This window comes from Lepidochelys kempii, chromosome 1 (genome assembly GCF_965140285.1).
Source record: "Lepidochelys kempii isolate rLepKem1 chromosome 1, rLepKem1.hap1, whole genome shotgun sequence".
Classification (NCBI taxonomy): Eukaryota; Metazoa; Chordata; order Testudines; family Cheloniidae; genus Lepidochelys; species Lepidochelys kempii.
This window is the reverse complement of record NC_136380.1, coordinates 329,187,533-329,212,313: the sequence shown is the minus strand read 5'-3', so window position 1 is coordinate 329,212,313 and position 24,781 is coordinate 329,187,533. Positions and strand designations below refer to the sequence as shown.

General features: G+C 41.5%; 1 protein-coding gene across 6 annotated transcripts in view; it reads right to left on the bottom strand.

The window, feature by feature from the left end:
• The window catches only part of PTPN12 (protein tyrosine phosphatase non-receptor type 12), a 150,578-nt gene that overhangs the window by 69,185 nt on the left and 56,612 nt on the right, over window positions 1-24,781 (bottom strand). For all 6 annotated transcript variants that reach the window (XR_012156837.2, XM_073328578.2, XM_073328580.2 and 3 more), the window contains exons 2-7: window positions 22,209-22,317; window positions 7,835-7,911; window positions 5,667-5,762; window positions 4,343-4,381; window positions 3,335-3,406; window positions 1,901-1,960 (exon numbers count right to left, since the gene is read on the bottom strand). Coding sequence is in view for 5 of the 6 variants with exons in the window: in XM_073328578.2 (XP_073184679.1) it covers window positions 1,901-1,960; window positions 3,335-3,406; window positions 4,343-4,381; window positions 5,667-5,762; window positions 7,835-7,911; window positions 22,209-22,317 (453 nt within the window). In the remaining variant the exon portion in view is untranslated. The remainder of the gene's footprint in view (window positions 1-1,900; window positions 1,961-3,334; window positions 3,407-4,342; window positions 4,382-5,666; window positions 5,763-7,834; window positions 7,912-22,208; window positions 22,318-24,781) is intronic.

Here is a 24,781-nt window from a genome sequence, read left to right as displayed (position 1 = left end):
GTGTTCTGGTGGGCTGTGCCTCAAACTGTGAGAAGGGAGCCCATTTCTTTTTGTCCAAGAGAGAAAGAAAGAAGGCTCTCTCTCTTTAAGGGACATGGGGAACGAGGACTGGCAAACAACCTGGCAGAACATGAGGACCTCTCTGGGGAAGAGTCCAGGCCTGGGTCCGATGCTAGTCACAGAGAAGTTTTAATCTAAAGTCCGGTCTTTTCTGGCTCTAGCTTTCATGCCAAGGCAGTGGGAACACTTCTGTGGGATGTCCCTCTCCCAGACAGCAAATGCACTGTGGGTGGCTGCCCATTACCAGGACGGCAACCCTGCAAGAAATGTACTCTTTAAACCTGGAGTATCTGGGCATAAGGGTGAAGGAAAAAGCTTCCCAATTGGGAAGGGTGGAAAGTGGGGAAACGGAAACCTAAGCATGAAATAACTGAAGGTAAAATTAAAACAAAAGACAAAACAAAAAAAATTAAGAAAGAAGATAGTAACCACACTAACGGGTAAGGCACTATTTAGTAAGGGAAAAGCGGACTCTGCTGCGGATTCTGTCACAGACCAAAGGTGGCAGAGAAGGAACTGTGGGCACTAAGACCACACAGCACTATATATACACACATCCTGTGCAGAGTGCGAGGGGGGCCAGGGGCACATGGCCCGAAGGGCACTGCTGACGAAGATCTCCGATCCCAGACCCAGGGGGCGCTGCCATACACGTGTCCCATAAGGACATCACGTAAAGAACTTAGTTTTATTTCAGAAAAAAGTGACTGCAATTCTTAAGGATTTACATTCATAACTTCCAAATTAACCAACATGAAAAATCAGTATTAATTGGTATTATCACAGATCATTCATCGTAAGTACTTAAATATTAGAGAATGTTACTCATAAGGTTCTTATTCTAACCAGTGAACTAGATCTTGAAAGTGCAATTTTAGTAACACTAAAATTTGTTAGTAATTTTGATGGCAAAAAAAAGTGTGCTTTAAGCACAGATTTTGTTTTGTATGGTTTTTAACGTTTATTTCCATTTTGAGCCTTGACTGCATCCTCCAAATCCCTATGGACTTCAACTGACAAAAACAAAGTGACAAGCAGAAGCAGGAAGGTCAGCACCTATTAACTTAAAGCTAAAAGCATCTATTAGATGAAGCAAAAAAACATTCAGAGGCCATCTCAGCAAGATACTGAAGTCCAGATAGAAATTTTATTTATCAAATCTAGACTGAAGAACAGTATCATGTTACATTAAACAAAGATAATAAGGCAAGTGAGTGTAACTGGAGATTAAAAGAAAAGTTCAAACAAACACCAGGATGCACTTTCTCACGCTAATAAATAATCTGTAGGGTGGGCAGTCAGTAAGTCTGTCAGACACACAGTTATTGTCAAGGAAACAGTCAGATCACATACTAAGAGGCATTAAAAAGGCTGGCTGGATCAAAAAAGACTTCTTTCAGCCTTCAGATTAAATTTGTGGATCAGATATTGAGCTGGTGTAAACAGTATAGCTTCATGGACTTCAACACATTATACCAGCTGAAGATCTGGCCCTGTATTGTTAATGAACACTACTGAAAAACGTTATACAGATTTGGTTAACCACAAAAGCACTACCGTAAGAACAGATAGTATGCTACAAGACATTTATGAACCTTTTGTTTCTTATAACTGAACTATTTATATCCCTTACAAACTTAATAATGTACACAAGCAGAGAACCAAGTTTTTGCTCCTTTAATATTACTGACTTGATTTTTTTGTAAGTTTCCTTGATTTACCATCTGAGATCTTTGAACAGATGTTAAGTCACACCAGATTAAGACCAAAAATGTAAAACATAACTAGTGTTTGAACAACTGTCCTGAGTGGGAAAACCTTTCAAGTTTTAATGACTTACATTTTGAAATTCAAGTAATAGCGTTCTAATATAGTAGTCTGTTCTTGCTTGTTCAGCTTCCTAAATAAGAGGAAACATCTGTGAGTGGATAGGAATTTAATATAGAACAAATTAGATATAAACCCCAACTTTATTCTCTATAGTGTCACATGAGCAAAAATAATTCACTTTTTGACAATTTAAGACTTACTTGAAGAGTCAGTGTAAAAGCTATTTATCTGCTATGAAGCTAGACAGGTAAACATGTTTTATCATTTAAAAAAAAATGAAATAAGATTTTGGGTTTAAAAAAAATCAGTTAATATCTTGGCCAGAGGCTACTCTATTTAGAAATGAAATTTCCCCATAAAACTAAGCTGTCACCAAATTCTGTCACTTTTCTCTATGATATTTCAAAATACATTCCTGTACCTCCAACGCTTCTCCATGCCTTAGTTAACTTTCTCTGGCCTCCTTGTTTTCTAACTTGCTTCCTTCAATTTATCCTTCCTTGCCATGCACTCAGATCATGTTTCGCCCCCACCTGAATCCCTCCATTAATTCTCCATCATTTACTCAATCAAATTTAAGGTTATTTTTCTTTCCAAGATTGGACACAATTCAGTCCCACTTATATTGTTGAGTCTCTCCTTACCCTTTTCACTCCCTCTACGATAGCAGCCTCACCTCTCCTTTTATTGTCCTCCTTTTCCTGATGCCTTATATTGCAACCAACCCATGCCACAAATGCCACCTCTATCCCAGTATGCACTCTCACTTCTTATTAAAACCTATTTCAAGTGAGTTTGCATTTGAAGGCCCTTAAACATACTACTGTACCCATGCCTTTTTTAGTAAGCAAAGGAAGTGTTACCATTTTCCTGGTCTAACTAGTATATGAATATCAATTTTTGAATTTTAAATGACAAGCTCAGGCCAGGGACCATTTGGGCCTTGTGCAATGTCAAACAAAGCTGGCACTCAACCAAATATTTAATATAAATGTGGGCAGCTACAAAAAAGTTATTCACCTCTCTGCAGTTATTTGCTAAATATGAAAGATTAATTTTACAAGACATACAATAAACAAGTATGCATTTTACATTAATATAATATAATAAAATAAATTATTTATTATATACAATATATAATATAACAAAGTGACACACTAAAGTCCTCTGCATAGCCAGGCAAGACAGTGCCTTATGTCACTAGGGATCCGCAATAAATAACTGAGAACTAGTAGCCACAGTGAAACAACCTAGGGCCTGTTCTGTCCACAACGAAAAAGGTGTATTTTTAAAACGTTACATGTTTAGAATTAAAACTTACACGTGATTACAAAAATGCATTCAGAGTCTGTGCTATGAGTACATCTGATAATAGGAAGAGCTCTTTCAAGATGTACAGCAATAAATTTATTAAAAATATTAGTTTACAAAACTGTATACTTACACAAGAAATCTGAAATGGTCCAAAAGTTACGCTTTCTTCTCCATGCAAAGGCCAGTACCGCTCACATTTTTTCTATTAAAAAAATAGTGTAGTCCTAATTTAATCCATAGTTGGTACTTTAAGAAAGTCACTGACAGTAAAAATGTTGCCATCTTTTGTAATTTTATCGCAAGTTTCATATTTGGTGTTTTTCTTAAAACTCCAGCTTCTGGAGTCCTGTGATTGAGAGAGCATTTCAGCCTTCATTTAAAACTAAACAAAAATAGTAAGATTTTAGTCTTCATGGTTGCAGAGAAAAGTTTGAAAACAAATCTTAAGGACTTAAAAAACCGAAGACCAATAGATGTAAGCAAGAGATTTCTAAAGTGAGATTTTTTTTTTTAAAGCCTCGTGATCTTTTGGAGCCCGATTCAAACTTTTTGTGAATGCACAGGGGTAGCAATAGTTGTTGCACAGTTTCCCTGTGGCACTGGAAATACCCACTAATCTAGGGAGCATGACAGAGCAATATCAGCCCTTCCTGTCTCCTCATCTGACATGGGGTTTGATGGACTCAAAATCTAGATTCCTTATTTGATTTAATGGAGTTTTTTATGCCTAAAACTGCACTATAATCTCCACAGTGAGAAGACCAGCAGCAGTACAGCTACCATTAGTTCATTTTAATTCAGAGAGATCCTTTTATAACTGAAAATAAAGATTAGCTTGGATTCTATTCAGGTTGTACCTCGCTAGCACCAAGGTACAGTTATCAGAAAACAGCCGCTTTCTAGAATGAAAAAGTGGCCAAATTCACTGATTTTCTATGCATATTGACACAACTTGGCTTGTGGAAGTAGATTTGTGAACTCTCTCCATAAAGAATGACAAGAATAAAGGCTCTTACTTGGTGCAATTGAGCTATATTTGTAGCTATTGACTTTACATAAAAAGTCTCAATAATTAGAACACTGTCCTAGCCAGTGGGGCTGCAACATTTATTCATATTTCCATTTTAAGCATACGTACCCGTCCCATTTCAAACTCTCGACAAGCCATTACAATTATCTGAAAAAGGAAGAAATATATAACTACGGGAAGTTAACATTTTAACATCTTTCATGAAAGTTCAGAACTTTGCCATCTGAGAAAGTGCTCAGACTGACTGCCTATTACTGAAGTGTTTAAACCTTTGTTAAAATCTAAATACAAGTTTTGCATATTAAGAATTGCACACATGCAGAAGTATGTACTTTTAATATTAACTTAATTTAAATACTAAACACTGAGTCTGAATTTTAATCACTTATAGCTAATCTACTCAAATAGCAATAGTAATTTCTTAAATCCATTAGTTATTTGTATTCATTGCCATCCTAATGTTTTTAAATTAACAGAGAGAGAAGTCAGTCTACAGAAGTTATACACTTAAGTTCTTACATAGAATGACAAGTTGTGATTGACCTTGACATTTTTATACAATGTAAGTGGTTATATGCTTTACAAGCAAACACAGCCATAGTTGGCTTCGTTAAATTGCCTGGAAAGAATCAGGACAGATTTTTGCACTGACCATACATAAATAAAGAAATAAGTATTCAAAATTTTAAAATGTAACTTACTGCTATTTTTCATGGAGTTATGTGTATTACCTTAAACTTCTAGATAGGAAATCTTTAAATGTTAAGCAATTCATTGTACTATGGAGTAATATTAAGTTTCCCCAGTCACTAAATCACTGTTTTAATTGGTAAATATTAAAACAGATTTTAAATGTTCTTCAGTTATGAACATTTATGAATGAAAGTTGTACAATTATGAAAGGCTCATGAATTAGTAGAAAAGAGATGAGTTTCATAGTACTAAAGCTTCCACTTACTTCATTACAACAGTACAAAACTATATCACTACATGAACTCTAAAAGTAAGACTACTCCTAAACTCACTTTTTTTTCCTCTTTTTTTTAAAATGTTTGAATCCTTATTTCTGAAATCGATTTTGCCATCCATACCGGACTAATTAGAGTGATAAACCCTATTCCAGGAAAATGATTAATGATGCATTTGAGCTGTTTGTATACCATAAAAATAATTTTATTGGCAATATTTAAATTTAATGTTTTCCCACAGTTTTCATTCATACTATAAAAAACAAGTTATGTTTCAACACTGTAGGTCACTAAGGTTTTAGCCAGTCTGTAGAATTTTTAGCAGAAGTCCAAGTTGCTCAATTTTTGTAAACATTCCTTTCTGCCAACAGCTCCAAAAGACTCTGAAAATGTATTTTTAGTTGCTCAATATTCATCACCATGTATGTATGTAACAAGTTTAAAAAGAGAAGTAAGGTACTTACTGCAACATTGTACTCCCATATCATTCTCCAGAAATCTATTACTGTATTTGCTAATGGTCCCTGGGTAGCAACATATGCTTTTGGCCCATGTACTCCCTAAAATTGCAAAAGACAGAAACAGCTGAATGTTCACGATAGAAGTCTGGTTGTATTGGATAAAAAAAATCCTTATTTCATAATTTAAATGTAAATCTAGAATCTCTTTTCAGTGTCCTTCTTTCACAAACTGATATTTTGTTCCATATCCAAAAAAGTGGCAGAAATAGCCTCCACCACACTTCCAAACAGCTGACTTGATGGAAAAGCGGGGGGTAAAACAATGGGAATTTTACAAGAGTATGTCTACACTGCAGCTGGAAGCTGCCTTCCAGCCAGGGTAGATGGATATGCGCTCATGCCACACACACACACACACACGCACACAAGCAGAGTAGATATTCGAGCACAGGCTAGCCACCAAATAATAAGCCCATCTAACTTCATGCATCTGAGCTCAGGTGGCTAGCTTGTGCTGCAACATCCACATTGCTATTTTTAATGCGCTAGCTCAAGGAGGGCTACAACATGTCCATCTACTCAGGCTGGGTGAGATGCTCCCAGCTACAGTGTAGACGGACCCCTGTTGGCTTCAAATGGACCAGGATTTCACAGTTGTAAATTCTTACATTATGCCAGCATAAAAAATTAAGACCAAAGAGTTCAGTAAATTTATTTATTTATTGATTGATTGAAAAGGAAAGTTTGTATGGAAGTTCCAATTCTGCAATATTTCCCTTGCTTTATAGATTTGTTAAAAATGAGTAAAAACAAATACTTTAGATTTAAATCTGAAAGTATGCTTCATATTAAATTTGACCACCAAAAAAAGTTCTAAGAAAACGTGCAGAATTATTTACATAAGAATGGCCATACTGGGTCAGATCAATGGTCCATTTAGCTCAATATCCTAACTTCCAATAGCGGCCAACGCCAGATACTTCAGAAGCAATGAAAAGAACAGGGCAATTTTCAAGTGATCTATCATCCTCTGTGGTCTAGTCTTAGGGACACCCAGAGAATAGGGTTGCACGCCTGACCGCCTCTGCTAGTAAGCATTGATGGATCTATCTCCATGAATTTATCTAATTAATTTTGCAACCCAGTTATAATTGTTTTACTTTTTAATTTTGATTTAGTTACATTTAATTTAGTTTTGATTACTAGTGTTTAAATTTCTTCTTTTAACTAGTATTACATTTCAAAGCTTAATTTTTCAATGTAGAAGTTTTACAAGACAGTTTTAGTCAGAATATTTTTATTTTTAAGTCAAAAGCAGCAAATATTCTCAGACAACGAACAAAAATTCGACTGAACTTTGAAATATTTGATAAAAATTTCTCAAATCAATTTTATATCCAAGTAGTGAAACTTTTTTTTAAAAAAAAGCAAGAATTAGAGATTAAAAGCATGCCCACTGAAGAAAAGTGGATCAGAGTTCCAGAGAAACTTAAAAATGTCACTTCAGATGATACAGGCAAAAGGCAAAGCATAACAGCATCCTACCATGACTCTACTACCTGAAAAGTAGGTTTTCAGAAAGAATGCTACTTTTATTGTATTAAAATAATCCCCCTGCCCCCCAATAGTGATCAAATATTTGCTAAACTTTGGAAGATCTGTATATAAATAATATTCTAGATCTACCATCTCCATGCAGTGGTGAGCCTTTGCAAAAGCTCACCACTGCATGGAGATGCAGAGATACGTTGATATGTGCTTGAATATTCTATCATTAATATGCAAATTAGGTATATACAACTTATTTTTTTGTCTTAAAATATCTATTTTCCTGTGAACAGTCTGTCTTATAAATGTTACCTGGAACTATATATCAAAAGAATGACAGATTTACAGTTTTACTGCACTGAAATCGTGATAGGTTAGCCAATTCCGAACTAAATTTTTTAATAAAAGTACAACATATAGTATTGTATAAAGTAACCTTAGACATTAACTCATTTAAAGTACACACCAACATGTTTGAAAATTAAATAAAATTATGCCAACTGGAAATGTTCTATAGTAAGATTGAGTTCTTATTTCATAAGGTTTGTAAAATATTAAAAATTAAAATTGCATTTCTATGAAATCCAAAGGTATTTTAATGTAGTCAGATGTTAAATACATACCTTAATAAAATTTGCATTGATATAGTCTGAATCTTGCGGGAGTGTTTTTAAAGTCAGTTTAACCCGGCTGTGGTCAACTAAAAGAAGATAGTTTTTTAGTGAAGAATTATAGCATGTGTTAAGATATATCTATTACATAAATAAAAATATTGCGTGATGCAGCAAATTAATCAAACAAAATGTTTCTTAAGGTGCATAATAGTTTGTAGCAGATACTAGTCAGTCAATGAAATTAGCAATTTCTGAATAAGCTAATTTAGGTGGGAAAAGGCAGGAAAGACCTACAACTGTGCCCTTAGAGCTTCTCAGTGGATCTCCAAGCAATTTACAAACATGGCTAATTATTGGGAATCCTAAAAAAAAAAAAAAATACTTTTACCATTGTATTGTTTTGAACAACTCCAATTTGTCAACATTAAGCAAAAATTTAATACAGTATTAAATACAACAATACTTATATCTATACAAGCTTTTATATAGAGCTTTTCCCCTGTAGATCTCAAAGTATCATTAACCCAGTTTTACAGATGGGAAACTGAGTAAGAAATAGCTAGAGTGACTTGCCCAAGGTCATCCAATAGATCAGTGGTACAGCTGGGAATAGAACCCAGGTCTCCGGAGTCCTGGCCAGAACTCTATTAAAGTCACACTTTAGAATTGTTGCCTTTGAGTGTCTGGGTTAGAATTAAAGGATATCTGCTGTCACAGTTAAGGGCAACTACATTGTATTCCCCCTCTATAGTTCACCAAGGGCACTTACTATGTTCCCAGCTAATTAGCCATCACCTTTCGTGGGAAGACACTCATGTCTTCCTCCTGACTGGGGTTTTCCCCTGCCTAATACAGTGATATTCCCAGCAAGCCAGACTGCCTAAATAGACCAGCAGTTTTGCTTTACTTTCTCTTCAAAGGCTACAAGCCACTGTAATTGCCAGCAGTTATAAATTACCACACAGCCCTTTATAAGAAAGCACATATATTTTTAAGGTAAAAACATTACAGAAAAAAATGTATTAAAAAAAATAGAAGAACCACATACATCCTAATAAGCTTACCAGAGATCACTCCCCAACTACAGCAGGGGCTCTGGTAGGAGTCAGTCCTTCAAACCCAACAAAAAGTGTTTTTTCCCCCTGTGGTTACAAGTTCATAACAGCTTTAGTTCAGAACTAGCCCACCCTCCCCTGGAATAAGTTAGTTTTTCCTTTATACAGCTTGGGCCTTTGGTTGAGACTCCAGTAACAGGTAATCTTTACCAGACAATGGCTCATGCCTCAAGGCTGGGTTTTTGCATTACTAGAAGTGGGGAATTTACATTCATCTTGAGATTTCTCCAGTCAAACCTCTTGACACTTGTTTGTCCCAGAAGTCCATTCTTGTCTGGAACAGTGTTCACTACAGTCCTATGAAGTTCATAACACTTCCAAGGGTTCACCTCACATTTCTCCCCTAGAGAGATTACATATAATCCCAGCCCACAATAACCTTTGTATGTAATACAATGGACTCCAAAGATACTTAAACTTAATTCAACAAGGGTTTTCAAAAAGATATTGCAGGAAACTGCCTTATCTGTCAATTGACATTGTTACTCCCATTTTTCTAACAGCCAAACTTATTATTTGCCTCTCAAATGAAAATATGGCAACACATTCCCAACACAGAGTGCTAAACACTGACAAGGGAACGCAGCTGGTTGAGACAACTAGATGCTGATCACATGAACTATAGTAGGAGGATACTGAGTGTGGCCTGGGAGAACAGTATACAACAGAAACTAGTTGAGACAGCATTTAGGCAGTTTCTTAGCATATTTTGTCTCCTGAAAAAGCATATACCAAGAGGCAGGAGGAAAAAGGCTTTGCAAGCAAACTCTGGGATAAAGACCCAAGAGCTCAGGTTCCCTCTGCCTACCCAGCTTTCAATAGAGCATTCCAACTGACTTCCGGATTGCTACAACCTATTTAGAAATTTCTAGCCATGGGCATTTCAGCCAGAAACACCAATAATATACTAAATGCTCGGTGAAGTAGCATGCAATATATCAGAAGTAGAATTTCCAAGTAAGCTTTTAAAGCAAAATTCAACCGAGATTGTTTCTATCCAAAACAAAAAATTGGCAAAGGGAAACAATGGAAAGGTTTTCATTAACACTATAAATCTCTGGTTTACACCTAAAACAGAATATTTGTTTCAGCTTGTCTTGCCTTTCAGATTTAGCAGGCATCTACTCAGATGTTCCTGTATTTGGACAGTTTATATTTGTTGTATTAACCATAAGCAACTGAGCCTTCAACATAAAATAAGTAACTCAGTCACAAAACTTTGGTGACCAGAAAGTGTTGCGACTGAACAGTTGTGCAAGATTAGTATAACAGCCAGGTATTTTGTTTTAAGTACTCTAGGTTACTGAACTCTTTGAAGCACAAATTCAGCTCTGTTTAGGAATTGAGGATATGCTGATGTTGCTCCATAAGAACCATCATATTCAAGTGGTTTATTTACAAGTACACAACTATAAATGCTTACATTTTAAGCTAAGAATTTCAACTGGGAAGCTTCTTTCTCTGGAGACAGATACACTAATGAAGGTTTGCTCAGTGATATAGCAGCTCTCTCCATCTACTGAAGAACCTTAGTAATCTTTCTAGTTTGTTGCTTGGATAATTTTATGATTCAGGAAAGTTACAGGTCTTGAAGTATAGTTGAAGTTAGAGAATTCTATTGTAGTGTCATTTCTGTGATTATTAAGGGGATACCAGGAAGTTAATCCTTTTTAGGTGCTATGGAAAAAAAAATAAACTAATCCTGCTCAGTAACAGTTAGTACACTCAGTTGACACTTTCAATATAACACAAGTAAAGAGACAAACATATTAACATTCAACTGAATACAGCAAATACATCTGTAGGTAATCCACAATATTGGCAATTGTGCATTCCATTTGATTGTGATGCATCACAATTATTTGACATTCCCATTTGTCATAAATATAAAGGGAAGGGTAAACCCCTTTGAAATCCCTCCTGGCCAGGGGAAAGCTCCTCTCACCTGTAAAGGGTTAAGAAGCTAAAGGTAAGCTCGCTGGCACCTGACCAAAATGACCAATGAGGAGACAAGATACTTTCAAAAGCTGGGAGGAGGGAGAGAAACAAAGGGTCTGTGGCTGTCTGTATGCTGGTTTCTGCCAGGGATAGACCAGGAATGGAGCCTTAGAACTTTTAGTAAGTAATCTAGCTAGGTACGTGTTAGATTATGATTTCTTTAAATGGCTGAGAAAAGAATTGTGCTGAATAGAATAACTATTTCTGTCTGTGTATCTTTTTTGTAACTTAAGATTTTGCCTAGAGGGGTTCTCTATGTTTTGAATCTAATTACCCTGTAAGATATCTACCATCCTGATTTTACAGGGGGGATTTCTTTATTTCTATTTACTTCTATTTTTTATTAAAAGTCTTCTTGTAAAAAACTGAATGCTTTTTCATTGTTCTCAGATCCAAGGGTTTGGGTCTGTGGTCACCTATGCAAATTGGTGAGGCTTTTTATCCAACATTTCCCAGGAAAGGGGGGGTGCAAGTGTTGGGAGGATTGTTCATTGTTCTTAAGATCCAAGGGTCTGGGGCTGTAGTCACCTAGGCAAATTGGTGAGGCTTTTTACCAAACCTTGTCCAGGAAGTGGGGTGCAAGGTTTTGGGAAGTATTTTGGGGGGAAGGACGCGTCCAAACAGCTCTTCCCCAGTAACCAGTATTAGTTTGGTGGTGGTAGCGGCCAGTCCAAGGACAACGGGTGTAATATTTTGTACCTTGGGGAAGTTTTGACCTAAGCTGGTAAAGATAAGCTTAGGAGGTTTTTCATGCAGGTCCCCACATCTGTACCCTAGAGTTCAGAGTGGGGGAGGAACCTTGACGGGACTTCCTTTTCCCCTGCAAGGAGTTGCTGGGGCTGTGTCAGATGCACCCCCAGAAACCTTCCCCAGCTGCAGGAAGCTCAGCATCCTCCCCTGCTTCCTGCTCCCATCTCTCCTCAGCTGAGGAGGGAGGGGGGTCACTGTATGGGGAGCTGCTCCCCTATCCGCCCAACCCCCATGCAGCTGGACCTCCCATACCCAGACACCCCTGCCAAGTCTTACCCAATACATCCAGAACCCCCTTAGCCCGCCATACCCAAACCACACCCCACTGAATCTCAACCCTGGCATTTGGAGCCCCCCTGCACTTAGACCACACCCCACTGAGCTCCCTGCACTCAAACCTGCACCCACCCTGATTCCCCACCCCATGCACCACTTTGAGCCCCCACATGCAGACCTCCATGCGACTGACCCCCAACTAGCTGCACCCAGACCTCTACCCCACCAAGCTCCACTTCCCCAGACACTCCCCCACACTTAGACCCCAACACCCAGACTGCTCTGTTGAGCCCCACCCATCTTTACCTGGAAGCTCCTGCAGAGTTCCATTGCCCCTGCACCTGGAACCCCCCAACAAGCCTCTGTGCATCCAGATCTTCCCATACCTAGACCTCCCACTGAGCTGCCTGCGCCCAGATTGTCCCACACAAAATCCTCTCACTGCACACCTGGATTCCCCCCACACTGAGCCCCTTCACACTTGGATCCTGCCTGGTTGAGCTTGCCTGCTCCGCACCTGGTGCGCCTGGCACAGAGGGGCAGGTCCCCAGAGTGTTTCTGGGGCAGGCCCAGGCCTTGTGCTGTGTCAGGGTCAGCTGCAGCCTCACTGCTGAGTCTGTGTCCCAGGGGTAGGAGGACTGCAGTGTGATCCCCCACCTTCATGCAGCCAGTGGCCTGTGCTCCCCACTGCCATGCTGGAGCCTCTACATTTAATTATTAACAAATGAAACTTGCAGAATTTTAAAATATTGTGCACAGAATTTTTAATTTTTGGCCCAAAATGCCCTCAAGAGTACAGTTGATAGAACTACAAGAAGAGCTGCAATCATCACTAGTTTTAAGAGACAGTACACTTTTAAAAAAAAATAAAGATACAGAAAATCCCTATGAGTGCAGGTTATATTGCTATTATAGTAGCAACATAATTATTGCCATGTCATACTCTTTAATCCTATTTCACCCAAACACAAAGCTCAGTTGCAAAAATTCATTTATGAAAATTGTTGAAAATATTCAGAGATGGTCTTATCATGCAGCCTGGTTCCACTCCCTGGGTCTCAACTAAATCACCTACCTACACTTCTGGTTCCCAACTTCTCTAGCTGCAAGCTGAACTCAAATCCTGGTTCACCAGCCCTCTGCTGCCAAGCTCCATGGAACATTACAGAAAGCATGCACAGTTATCAAATTAACCCCGCTTTGTAGGGAAAGCTGGAGAGCACGAAGCAGCAATAGACAGGTTCACTATGGCAGGGAGACAAACCAAGATGTCAGGTGTCTGGCTGCAGCAAAATGACTTCACAGCCCATTAGGCAGTGGGGGCCATTGTCTGGTATGTAGGAAAAGGTGTGTGGCCCCTTTAGGGGGTAGATATCCAGAAAGTGACTTGCTGTAGCAGCTTCAGACAAGGTCAGCATAGGAATGCTGACCCATTCCCCCCACCAGATGACTGGAAGAGAGGGAAGACTATTTAGGTCTCACCTGGACTAGGCAGAACAACAGGAACTAAAGCACTCTCTCTCATTATGCCATGGACACATACAAAATGGGAAAGGACTGCCTAGGAAGGAGTACTGCAGAAAAGGATCTGGGGGTCATAGTGAACCACAAACCAAGTATGAGTCAACAGTGTAACACTGTTGCAAAAAAAGCAAACGTCATTCCGGGATGTATAGGAGTGCTGTACGTAAGAGACGAGAAGTAATTCTTCCACTCTACTCCACGCTGATTAGGCCTCAGTGTTGTGTCCAGTTCTGGACGACATTTCAGGAAAGATGTGGACAAATTGGAGAAAGTCCAGAGAAGAGCAACAAAAATGATTAAAAGTCTAGAAAACATTAGGAAAAACTGCGTTTGTTTAGTCTGGAAAAGAGAAGACAGAGGGAACATGACAACAGTTTTCAAGTACATAAAAGGTTGTTACAAGGAGAAGGGAGAAGAATTTTTCTTCATCACCTCTGAGAATAGGACAAGCAGCAATGAACATAAATTGCAGCAAGGGAGATTTAGGTTGGACGTTAGGAAAAACTTCCTAACTGTCATGGTGGTTAAGCAGTGGAATAAATTGCATAGGGAGGTTGTGGAATCTCCATCATTGGAGATTTTTAAGAGCAAGTTCGACAGACACCTGTCAGGAATGGTCTAGATAATACTTAGTCCTGCCATGAGTGCAGGGGACTGGACTAGATCACCTCTCGAGGTCCCTTCCAGTCCTATGATTCTGTGAAGTAGCAGATTGTCTTTCCCCCCGTTTTGCTGTTCTCACCACACACCCCACAGCAGAAGCAGAAAAGGAGAGAGTTTCAGCTCATTGGCGTGGGACTTTAACAGAATGGTGAAAACAGGAAGGGGGGTGTCCCCCCACCTTCCTGCTGGTCATAGCAGGCATGTTAGAGCTGATGGGATAGGGAGTTCCAAACTCCGCTCATGGGGGACCAAGAGGAGCTCAAGGGGCCACGGGAAACCAGGGGGTAGGATCCTCGCCGTATGGGCAAAGGGTTGGACACAGGACCACAGCTGGCAGATCCCAGGGTGGTTTCCATCTACCAAATGGATACCGCTTTACTGTGAAGTAACAGATCTGGAGGGAAGCAAACACACCCTGTAGTGAACTAGCTGGGTATGTGGGCGGGGATGCCAACAGAGCATTGATTCAAGTTGTCTGGGCAGTTGCTTCCAAAGTTGTTTCTACAATACTACAAGGCTTACAAGGTGTAATGGGTTGCCCAGAGCCAGGACACTTGCATGAACGGATTGCAAGAGAGGAGAGCGACATGACTGGCCGTGGTGAGTTTGATCAGCACCAAATACAGGTTTAAGGGGCAGGGTGTTAAAGTGAGTCCCTTCCATCCAATGATGGTGTCTGTAGGGGAGACCTCAGTGGGGTTCAAGGAACTTGCTCCCACCTAGGTTCCCTGAGAGTAAAAGTGGATGAGATGGGAGGGTGGTCTCTTACCCTTCCCTCCAAGACGGCAGGAGACACTGAACCTAGTGGAGTAGCAGAACAAGCAAACAGGCTATGTGGGGGATCTGGTCTCCTAAGAGCTATGTTGGAGATGTCTGGGGTACACACACCTTCTACAGAAGTTATGGCATTACACAGCCTTCAGTTGTTGCAGCAACTGGGAGCTTCCACGGGTGAGGGAGGTCTGGAAGTAGTTTTAATGAAAACCCAAGGCTCCAGCTTGGGAGACAGGTGATCATCACATGAGGCAGACTGCTCACCAGGGGGCAGAAGCCCTTAAACGGGGGATGATTTATGAGAACCCTACAACTCACCAACTGATCGGGTATGTGAATTCACAGGACAGAATTGCTTTCCCAGGGGCAACTGGTAAGTAACAGGTGCCACTGAGGGTGCCAGTCACGAGTATGGTTATGCTGGGGTGGCTGACCCAATGGGAGTTCACTTTTTATCAGCACTACTAAAAATAAAATTGAGAGGTGAATTTGTAGACATATCACTGTTGCACAGGGAGGTGCTGACAGAGAATAAGTTGGGGCAAAGCAAGCAGGGTAATGAAATGCCCAAGCAGCCACGGGTGACTAGAACTTGGGAAAACTGGGAAGCTGCTTTCCTGATCTATTCGGGCTTTATTGCAGAGGCTTACCTAGACAGAAGGTCAGCACTGTTCAAATATATGGATATAATCAGGTGCACATCTCATACGGTACGGGGCATGGTTTGGTTTATCTATGAGGAACAGTTTAGATTGTAAAAAGAACAGGAGTACTTGTGGGCAGCAACACAAACCGGTGGGACATACCAGATCATACACTGCGGTCAGAGTAGATGACACCACAGGCTGGTTTCCATACCGACAGTTCATTCTGCAGCAAGCCCACCAGACGCCTGAGGCTCATAATGACATTTGCTGGGTATTTAATGAAAGTAGTTTTCGTAGCATCTGAAAATTTAGACACGCTTGCAAAAATGTGCTTTAGAGCCTGCAATTACCACAGCAATTGAGGAAGGCTGCAGTAGGGAAACAGAATGGATGGGTAAGTCAAGTGCTTCCCACAGACCTATGGGGGCCAAGGCACAGGAACGGTGGGGGTGAGTTGAAAATGGGGGGCTGGACCAAAAAGTTATCTCCAATTAAACTGGAGAAGTTAAAGGTGTCCCTTTGAGATTATGCTAACAAGACAGATGGGGCACATTTGTGGGATGAGTTTACTGAAGGGTTAGGATCCCCTTTACAGGGGAAAAAAGTCATATTATGTCAAAAAATTTTAAGTCCTTAGCGATAATGGGTCATATTGTAAAGAAAAAGATTACAAAAGTATTAAAGAATAGGGTAGCAGGGCTATGCAATCATCTACTGATACAGAACATGTAGGTTACTCCCCTAAGCTTGGTCCCCTAAGGAAGTTCCAGGTGAATATCATTTAGTTCACCACCTGTGATACTCATGGGGTAGCTCTGTTAACAATGGAACAGACCCAGACTTGTGTTCTGTGCACATGGTTAGGTCTTGTGGCTCCAGAGCACTGATGGCCAAGTGTGATATCAAGTCTGCTTGTCAACAGCTATCAGTGCATCCTTCCAGCTTTGAAAGAGAAACCCAAAATGTTAAAGGATATTATTTTGATAAAGTTATGTCCATTGGATGAGCAATATCCTGTTTGGCATTTGAGAAATTTAGTACAATGCTACACAGGGCTGTGATGCTGGTTTATGGCAGCTAGTGCATTACTTAGGTGACTTTATACATGGGCAGGGTAAATCTGGATGAGTGTGTTAGCCTGATGGACAACTTTCAGGCATTAGCTAAAAAACTAGGGGTACCCCTGGCACAGAAAAAAACAGAGGGGCCTTCCACAATGCTGACCTATGTGGGTATAACACGGTGGGTATATAAATTCCCTTAGGATAAGCTTCTGGAGCTACTGGGCTTGATCAGGAGGGGTAGGGGGCCATAAAAAGTTACACTCCATGAGCTACAATCTATTAATTGAGCATCTAAACTTTGCCTGCCAGGTGGCAGTCCTGGGTCTGGATGCTGCAAACAGGGCACAGAATGCCTTTGCGAGCACAGACAGACTTCACCATTTTCCAAGAGTTACTAGAGAGATGAAGGAGGATTTGGGGGTTTGGGAACAGTTTCAGAGCCATTTTAATGGAGTGTCATTGTAGAGGGAGGAATGGATACCTGCAGATGGTTTAAAGATACTCCAAAACCCATACCTCCCAAATCATCTGAGTATGTTTTACCAAGAGAGGTCGTGCACCCAAAAATGACCCTTCATATGGATACAAAAAGAGATACCCCGGGGGGGGACGGGACACACAACATTTTTAGAACATTTTCTCATTTGGTCGCAGTGGTCATTTGGGAAACAGAGTTTGCTAATAAAAGCATCTATTTCTGGTGTGACAACATGGTGGTGATACATGTTATCAGTTACTAGTCCTCCAGATCACAGAGTTATGAGGTATATAAAGGCATTTGTACTACGTTTAGGTTTTAATATCTGTTTCTCTTCCAGACATGTGCCCAGGGTTGATAATGTCATATCAGATGCATTGTCTCATTTTCAGATGGACAGATTTTGGTATCCAGCATCAAAAGCCAGCAAGGAACCCAAATGGATCCTGCTAGCACTATGGAACCTTGGTGTAGGACAACTGTCATTGTAGTGCAGAGATAGGTGGCTCTGTGAACACTGCAGAGCTACAAAAGAAGTCTTAATGATTTTGTTCAATTTCAGGAGCGAGAGGGCATGTCACCAATTCGGCCCATAATGGAAGAATGAGTGCTGCAGTACATGGTGTCATTAGCAACCTGGCAACTGGTATCACCAACCATCTCCACTCACCTACCGGTCCTTACGTTGGTCAGTAGGCTGAATAGTTACTCAGATCCTTTTAGTGTGTTTTTAGTTTTGAGACCATCCTGCTAGAAACTTCCAGGCACCAGCCCTAAGGAAGATACATGCCGCCCGTCACTGTGCTTAAGGATCTGGTGCAGAACGTAAAGCCCACACATCATTGTGGACAAGAGGTAAGTTTATTCCTGGTGGCATTTCTGGTAGCACATTTTGGAACTTTTAGGATCAGTGAACTAGTACCTGGGTTCTAGGAAGACTCTTCCGGAAGGGCTATGGAATTGAGGGATATTCACTGGGAGGGACGATTGGTCATATTAACTTTGACAGAGTCAAAGATAGTTTGAGTAGGTCAAACATAGATCAAGGAGGTGGGGTGAATCCATTAATCTACAGGAGGCTGACGAGCGTAGGATCTGCCCTGTGGAGACTGAAGGCGTATGTGGCAATAAGGCCAGGGAGGGATAGGCCCCCTCTTGATTCTTGGTGATGGGAGTCCCCTCACAACATACCAGTTTGTTACAGTTTTAAGGTGGGTTCTGATGAAGTTTGGGCTTCTAGCATATGAGTTTGGTTCACTCATTCAGGATCAGGGCTGCAACAGCAGCAGCCCAGCTGGGCCTGAGAGCTAGTGCAACTCAAGCAATTAAGTATTGACATTCTGACGCATACAAAATGTACGTGAGACCCCAGATGGAGAATCCGTGTTAATTTTCCTTTGTTTGTGTATTCCAGATGTTAGCAAACGAGCCAGGCAGACATTGGTGTGGATCTGCAGGCACAATATTGTTTAGTGGGTGCATAGCCAGGCTTCCACGTTGCCTGGAGGTTGCAGCTAGGCCTCAGTGGTAAACCAGCCCTAAACTGACATGGGAGGAGGGGTATAAGAACATAAGAATAGCCATATTGGGCCAGACCATGGTCCATCTAACCCAGTATGTGAATCCCAGGTGCTTTAGGCGGACCAGCAGTTATGGAACCATGCATATTATGCGACCAGCTGTTGTCCCTTTTTTACACTGTGGTGGCCTGTGAGCAGGCACCAGATATGATTTTTCCCCAAAGTGAACCACAATGATTTGGGAATGTGTAAAGGGGTGGACTTAATGATAAGAGCAAAGAGGGACTTGGGGCAGATCCTGGAACTTTTCCAGGAGTAAAAATTATCTGGTCAGACATGTTGCAATACAGGGTGTGGCAGGAAACTGTGAAGCCCCCTTGGGTCAACAAGACTAGAAGCTATGTGAATAGGGAGGGGGCCAAATTCACAGATGACATAGGGGATTTGTAATTTCTCATCCAGACATAGTATAAGGGGCACCAGAATTACCGAGGGAGACTAGGGTCCATTTGTCAGCCTTAGGGTATACGTAATTGATTATGGAATTACCTGCACTGTACATTTTTATCTGCCAGGTACTACCTGACATTTAGGAACAAAGTTGTAGCCTAGTCAAACCCCATTCAGTTTCACCATAGCCAGACAATGGCACAGTCCCTGGGAGAAATGTAGCATTTTGGGGAAAATGGCAAATATTACAGCTGCAGAATTGCTGAGTTAATGTGGCATCACTCAAATGAGTGGGGCAGCTCACACCTCTTTGAGATACTGTTTCAGGCTGTCTGGAACTCCAGAAGGAGCACACTGCACTGGTTTATCTTTTTTGTTTTCCAGATTCTCTGTAACCCTTGCAATTCCAGAAGGAACTCTCTTTTTCTAAATGAGTGCTGAGATTCTGGAGTACAATGCTGTAGGAGAGGGTGAATTCTGTGGCAAATTCTATGATTACAGAATACACCAAACCCTGGATATATTAATACACATTTATGGTTCCAGTTTAGAGTTTAAAAATTGGTCCCTCTGGATAATTCATGTTCAACATTTTAAATTAAAACAGAATTTAAAGGTAGTGTATTAAAAGCTGTGTAAACAGCCTAAAATAAAACATGCACTGATTTGTTTAGGTTGGAACTAGGATGGCATATGGTAACGAATATGTCATATATATACTTCTCTCTGGTGATAAGAGCAGTTTCTGCAGATTTAAAGATTGGCAAATGCTTTACAAAAGTCTATTGTGCCTTTTTTCCCTTGTTTATGACAAAGATCCATAAGAGTTTTCTGGTTTTTACTTCGATACCAACATAATATATTCTCCATAAGTTCCTATCAAACAGATGTCTTTTCAGCATGTCTGGACTATTTCAGACCAAGGTTAGGAGCTGCAGACTCTTGGAGCCCTCACTATCTGCCAGCCACTGACAGACTGGAAAAATTTCTTTCTGCCTCTTAAACATCAAGAGGTTTAGGGTCTTAGAACCCATTAACCTCCTTGTGCCTCCCTGGCTGTTAATCTATGTCATAATCATGGCACTGTCCAACTGAAACTCTTCTACACAACTGTCACTGGTTCTGAAAATTCAATACAAAGAACCTCACTGCATTGGTCTCTGGCCTGTTTATGGATCACTTTCATTCTCTGTTCATTAGCCCTGGACTATTGCTTTCCCTAAATGAGCATCCTAACCCTGTAGGTTGGCACCTGTATTCAAACACCTTCCACTCCAGAAGTGGTCAATAGTCAGTCATTCCTTTGTGGATAGCAACTGTTTCAGATAATGCCACACCTTCTTAGATATCTTCAGATATAAAATCATCTGTGGTACCACAACTTCCTTCTACTGCACCAGAAAGATTTCAAATGGACTACTGGAGAAGTAGGCTAAGGGCACTACAACTTGACTTTCCACCATTGATCCTAGCGCCTGCAGCAACTCCACAGTGTTCTCCCGAATGAATAATCAAAGCTTTGCCCTATCTCTGAAGTTTGTCATTTTCTCTTGTAGAGGCTGCTTATTAGGTCTTTTAATTGTTCCATGACCTATCAGCTCCTACTAGACACTGACAGAACTCTTCTGGTTTATTACCTACCCATTGCTTATTGGGAAACTGCAAACCTCTAACGCTCCCGGCCTGGCTGTTTACAGATTGGCTCGAACCAGTCAGTCATCCAGGTAAGGATGGACACCAGCCTTTTCTTTCAGTGCTGCAGCCAACACTATCATAATCTTGGTAATTGTACTTGTGGCTGTAGCCAGTCCAAAAGGCAGGGCTTGCTGCTGAAAGTGCTGCCTCAGGATGGCAAACTGTATACCTCCATGCTTCATCCCTACAAGATCCAGAGAACATAGAATGTACTCAAATACACGGACTGAATAATGGACTTTAAGGATTCCATGCTGAAAGCTGAGACTGAAGAGGACAACCTTTTTTAAATTCAGAACTGGTTGCAGACCTAGCATTTCTGGAACAGCAAAGTATGAAATCCAATGGCACCTTAAAGACTAACATTTTGGGGCATAAGCTTTCGTGGGTAAAACACCCCACTTCAGCTTATGCCCAAAAATCTGTTAGTCTTCAAGTTGCCACCAGACTCCTCGTTTTTGTGGATACAGACTAACACTGCTAAGTATGAAAGTATGAAATAAATCCCTGCACTTCTCTAACTTCCTGGGACTGGATTAATGGTCACTCTATTCTCAAAATATGATTTGTGTGTCTGAGCTCTTTGCCACTTGCTTATGTTAGAGCAACAAATGAATGAATTGCTGAAAGGGTTTACACTGAATATATGTAAAAGTATGATTTTAGGATACCTTTGTCATTCCATCCCATTTCTCTATTTGTTATACTCTTTGTATTAAAAAAATTATTAATTGTAAGCTCTTCTGCCAGGGACCATGTCTTCCTATGTGTTTATACAGTGTCTGGTACAATGGGGCACCAATCCTAACTGAGTGCTACCAAAATACAAAAACCAAACAAAAAGGACTCAGGGATTGAAATCCCCGCCCCCCGCAAATCTTTTTGTCAGAGGTTTAAATTTAGCCTGTGTACAAGCAGCATCTGTCATACCACCAACAAAGCCACGTCTATAGTTTACATTGGTATGTCTTCACTTCCCACCCCAAGTAAGTAATTTCTGATCCCCTTAAGGGGGGGCAGGGGGAGAGGGAATTAATGCTAGACACCCAAACCTGAATTAAATTTCAAGACTGAATTAATTTTGAGCAACTGAATGAATTTGGTGCTTGTGAAGTGAAAAGTGCTGGTTTGACAGGCCTGGAGACCAAAGTCCCCTATTAACCGCAAGTTTGTTTTGTTTAGTTTTGTAAAGTAATATGCTTCTAAGTCATTTTAAAATAGAAACTAGGAGGCTGAAATAACCATATATACCAGGGCAACGTTTCACTTTAAAGGCCGATTAAGAGTCTTGATAATGAACCTTTATGCAGAGAATAATTTCCATCTAATTTAACTGTTCAACAGAATGTGAATAGTAAAATTGGGAAGATACATTAAAAAGGATAATTAACATTTTTCTTTGTTCTGTAGTAGAAGAATCAAAACTTACATGGCAATATGTCCTTATATCTGTTCTTTTTAACATTTTCTTCTTTTTCTCCAGTGACTGTTGGATAGATTTTTTCAGTTCTATATTTGGTTGATAATCTTCTTAACCTCTGAAATAAAGATGTTAAAATTTAAGCAACGTTAACGTGTCAACATAATGAAAGCTTTGAGGAAATGAAGGACATCACTATTGTACTTGCTTCACATTGTACTTCAAAAACAATCTATTCATAACTAAGGCTACAAGTGTGTCACGGAAGTCATGGATTCTGTAACTTTCCAGGACTTCTGCAGTGGCTGAGACAGTTTCAGGCCACTTCCCCCTTCCCCCCCAGCAGCAGGAGTTTAGGTGTGTGGGGAGGAATCAGGGCTCGGGGTAAGGGCTCTGGGCAGCGCTTACCTTGGGAGGCTCCCTGGAAGCGGCGACATGTCCCTCCCTCTCAGCTCCTAGCTCTGCACACTGCCTCCGTCCACAGGCACCGCCCCCACAGCTCCCAGCCAATGGGAGCTGTGGAACCGACACTTGGGGCAGGGGCAGCGCGCGGAGCTAGGAGCTGAGAGAGGAACATATTGCCACTTCCAGGGAGCCAGCTGGGGAGTCTGCCAGCCCCACCAACACCCCCGCCCCACCCCAGCACCAGCGGTTGCCCCCTGCCCTCCTGAGCACCCGTGGCAGGATTTAGTCAGGTCTATTAATACAAGTCAGGGACAGGTCACAGGCCATGAATTTTTGTTTACTGCCTGTGACCTGTCCATGACTTTGACTAAAAATACCCGTGACTAAAACGTAGCCTTATTCATAACTCACCCTTCCTGTCCAATCTCTCCTGAGTAACAACTGTACTCAAACAATTAAAATGTCTGGAACACTAAATGCTGCAAACAAAGTTCTACTTTACACCCCTTAAAAATGAGATTTTACGGCCAGGAAGGAAAAAGGCAATAGATTAGTTTCTCTTAAGAGGAAAAAACCCCACACCAATATTGCTTTAGAAGGGAGTGGTCAGAGATCAAGGTTTAAAAAGCACATTAAGTAGAATAGAGGAAAGGTAACAAAAATAAATCAGTTAAGATTTCCAGGTAGGAGAGCATGGTAGCAAATACAACCAAGTCAGTAAAAAAGAAAAGGAGTACTTGTGGCACCTTAGAGACTAAAATTTATTTGAGCATAAGCTTTCGTGAGCTACAACTTACTTCATCAGATGCATTCAGTGGAAAATACAGTGGGGAGATTTATAAACACAGAGAACATGAAACAATGGGTGTTACCATACACACTGTAACGAGAGTGATCAGGTAAGGTGAGCTATTACCAGCAGGAGAGCAGGCGGCGGGGGGGGGAGGGGGGCACAACCTTTTGAAGTGATAATCGAGGTGGGCCATTTCCAGCAGTTGACAAGAACGTCTGAGGAACATTGGGGGGGTGCGGGGGAATAAACATGGGGAAATAGTTTTACTTTGTGTAATGGCCCATACACTCCCAGTCTTTATTCAAGGGTGGGATAGTGAAGAGTGTGCAACACGAGCGTGTATAGATGGTCCCTTCGCATGGTTTGGAAACAAACTGGCTGCATTTTACGCAGCCGGCTTGAGGTACGAGGAGGCGGCGGGCGGGAAGGCTCATGGGGCAGGGGGCTGATGGAAAGATCTGGAGGCCCTGGAGTGAGGGGCAGGCGGGGCGCACCCTCTCACAGGACCCGCTCGAGGAAAAACCGAGCTGCAGGAGGCAGGGCTGCCTCCTCCTCCTGGAGTACAGGCCGGGGGGTTATAAAGGTGGAGATCCACCCAACTCCCCAGGTTGTAGTCCAGAAGGTCTCCGATCTTGGTGACTCCAGCCAGGACCAACCTCCGGCACACCAAAGGGGACTCCGTCACTGGCGAACGAAGATAGGGATTGTGTAGTGGGGCTCCGCGAAGAGATCTACCCACTCAGTGGCCACAAAGTACCTGATTGCTGAAACCAGCCTACAGGCCCAGAGGAGGTCCTGGTAGAAAACAGGCAGCTCGGAGAGGTCTCGCGGAAGATTTCTCAAGTGGAGAAAAAAAAAGCTGCTGGTCATATCAGAGCCCTCGCAGGTGGCAGAGGAAGGCAATATGCTCCATGCCAAGCAACCCGCACTATAAAGGAGCCTCTGCAGGGCCTGGAGGCGGAAGACATGGATCTTCGTGCGCCTACACCTCAGGCCCTGTCCTCCCTCCTCCAGGGGGAGATGGAGAACACCTGCAGAGACCCAGTGCACTCCCGGCCAAAAACAACCTCCAGGACCAGCCTCTGGAGATTGGCCAGGAACAGCGGGGGTGGGCACAGGGTGTTGAGTCTGTGCCAGAGCACGGACAGGACCAGTTGGTTAAGCACCAGCGCTCTTCCCCAGAGGGAGAGGCACCGGAACGGTCCTGTCCAGCCCCGCAACCGCCCAAATCACCCTGCCCTCTAAACCGTTCCAGTTCTCCAATGGAGACGGATGCGTGGCAGAAAGACAAACGCCAAGATAAAGCAGTGGACCCATGCTCCATCGGATGACCTGAAGCGTGGGTGGGAGGGAGCTCACCCACCACATGGCCCCAGTTGACTCG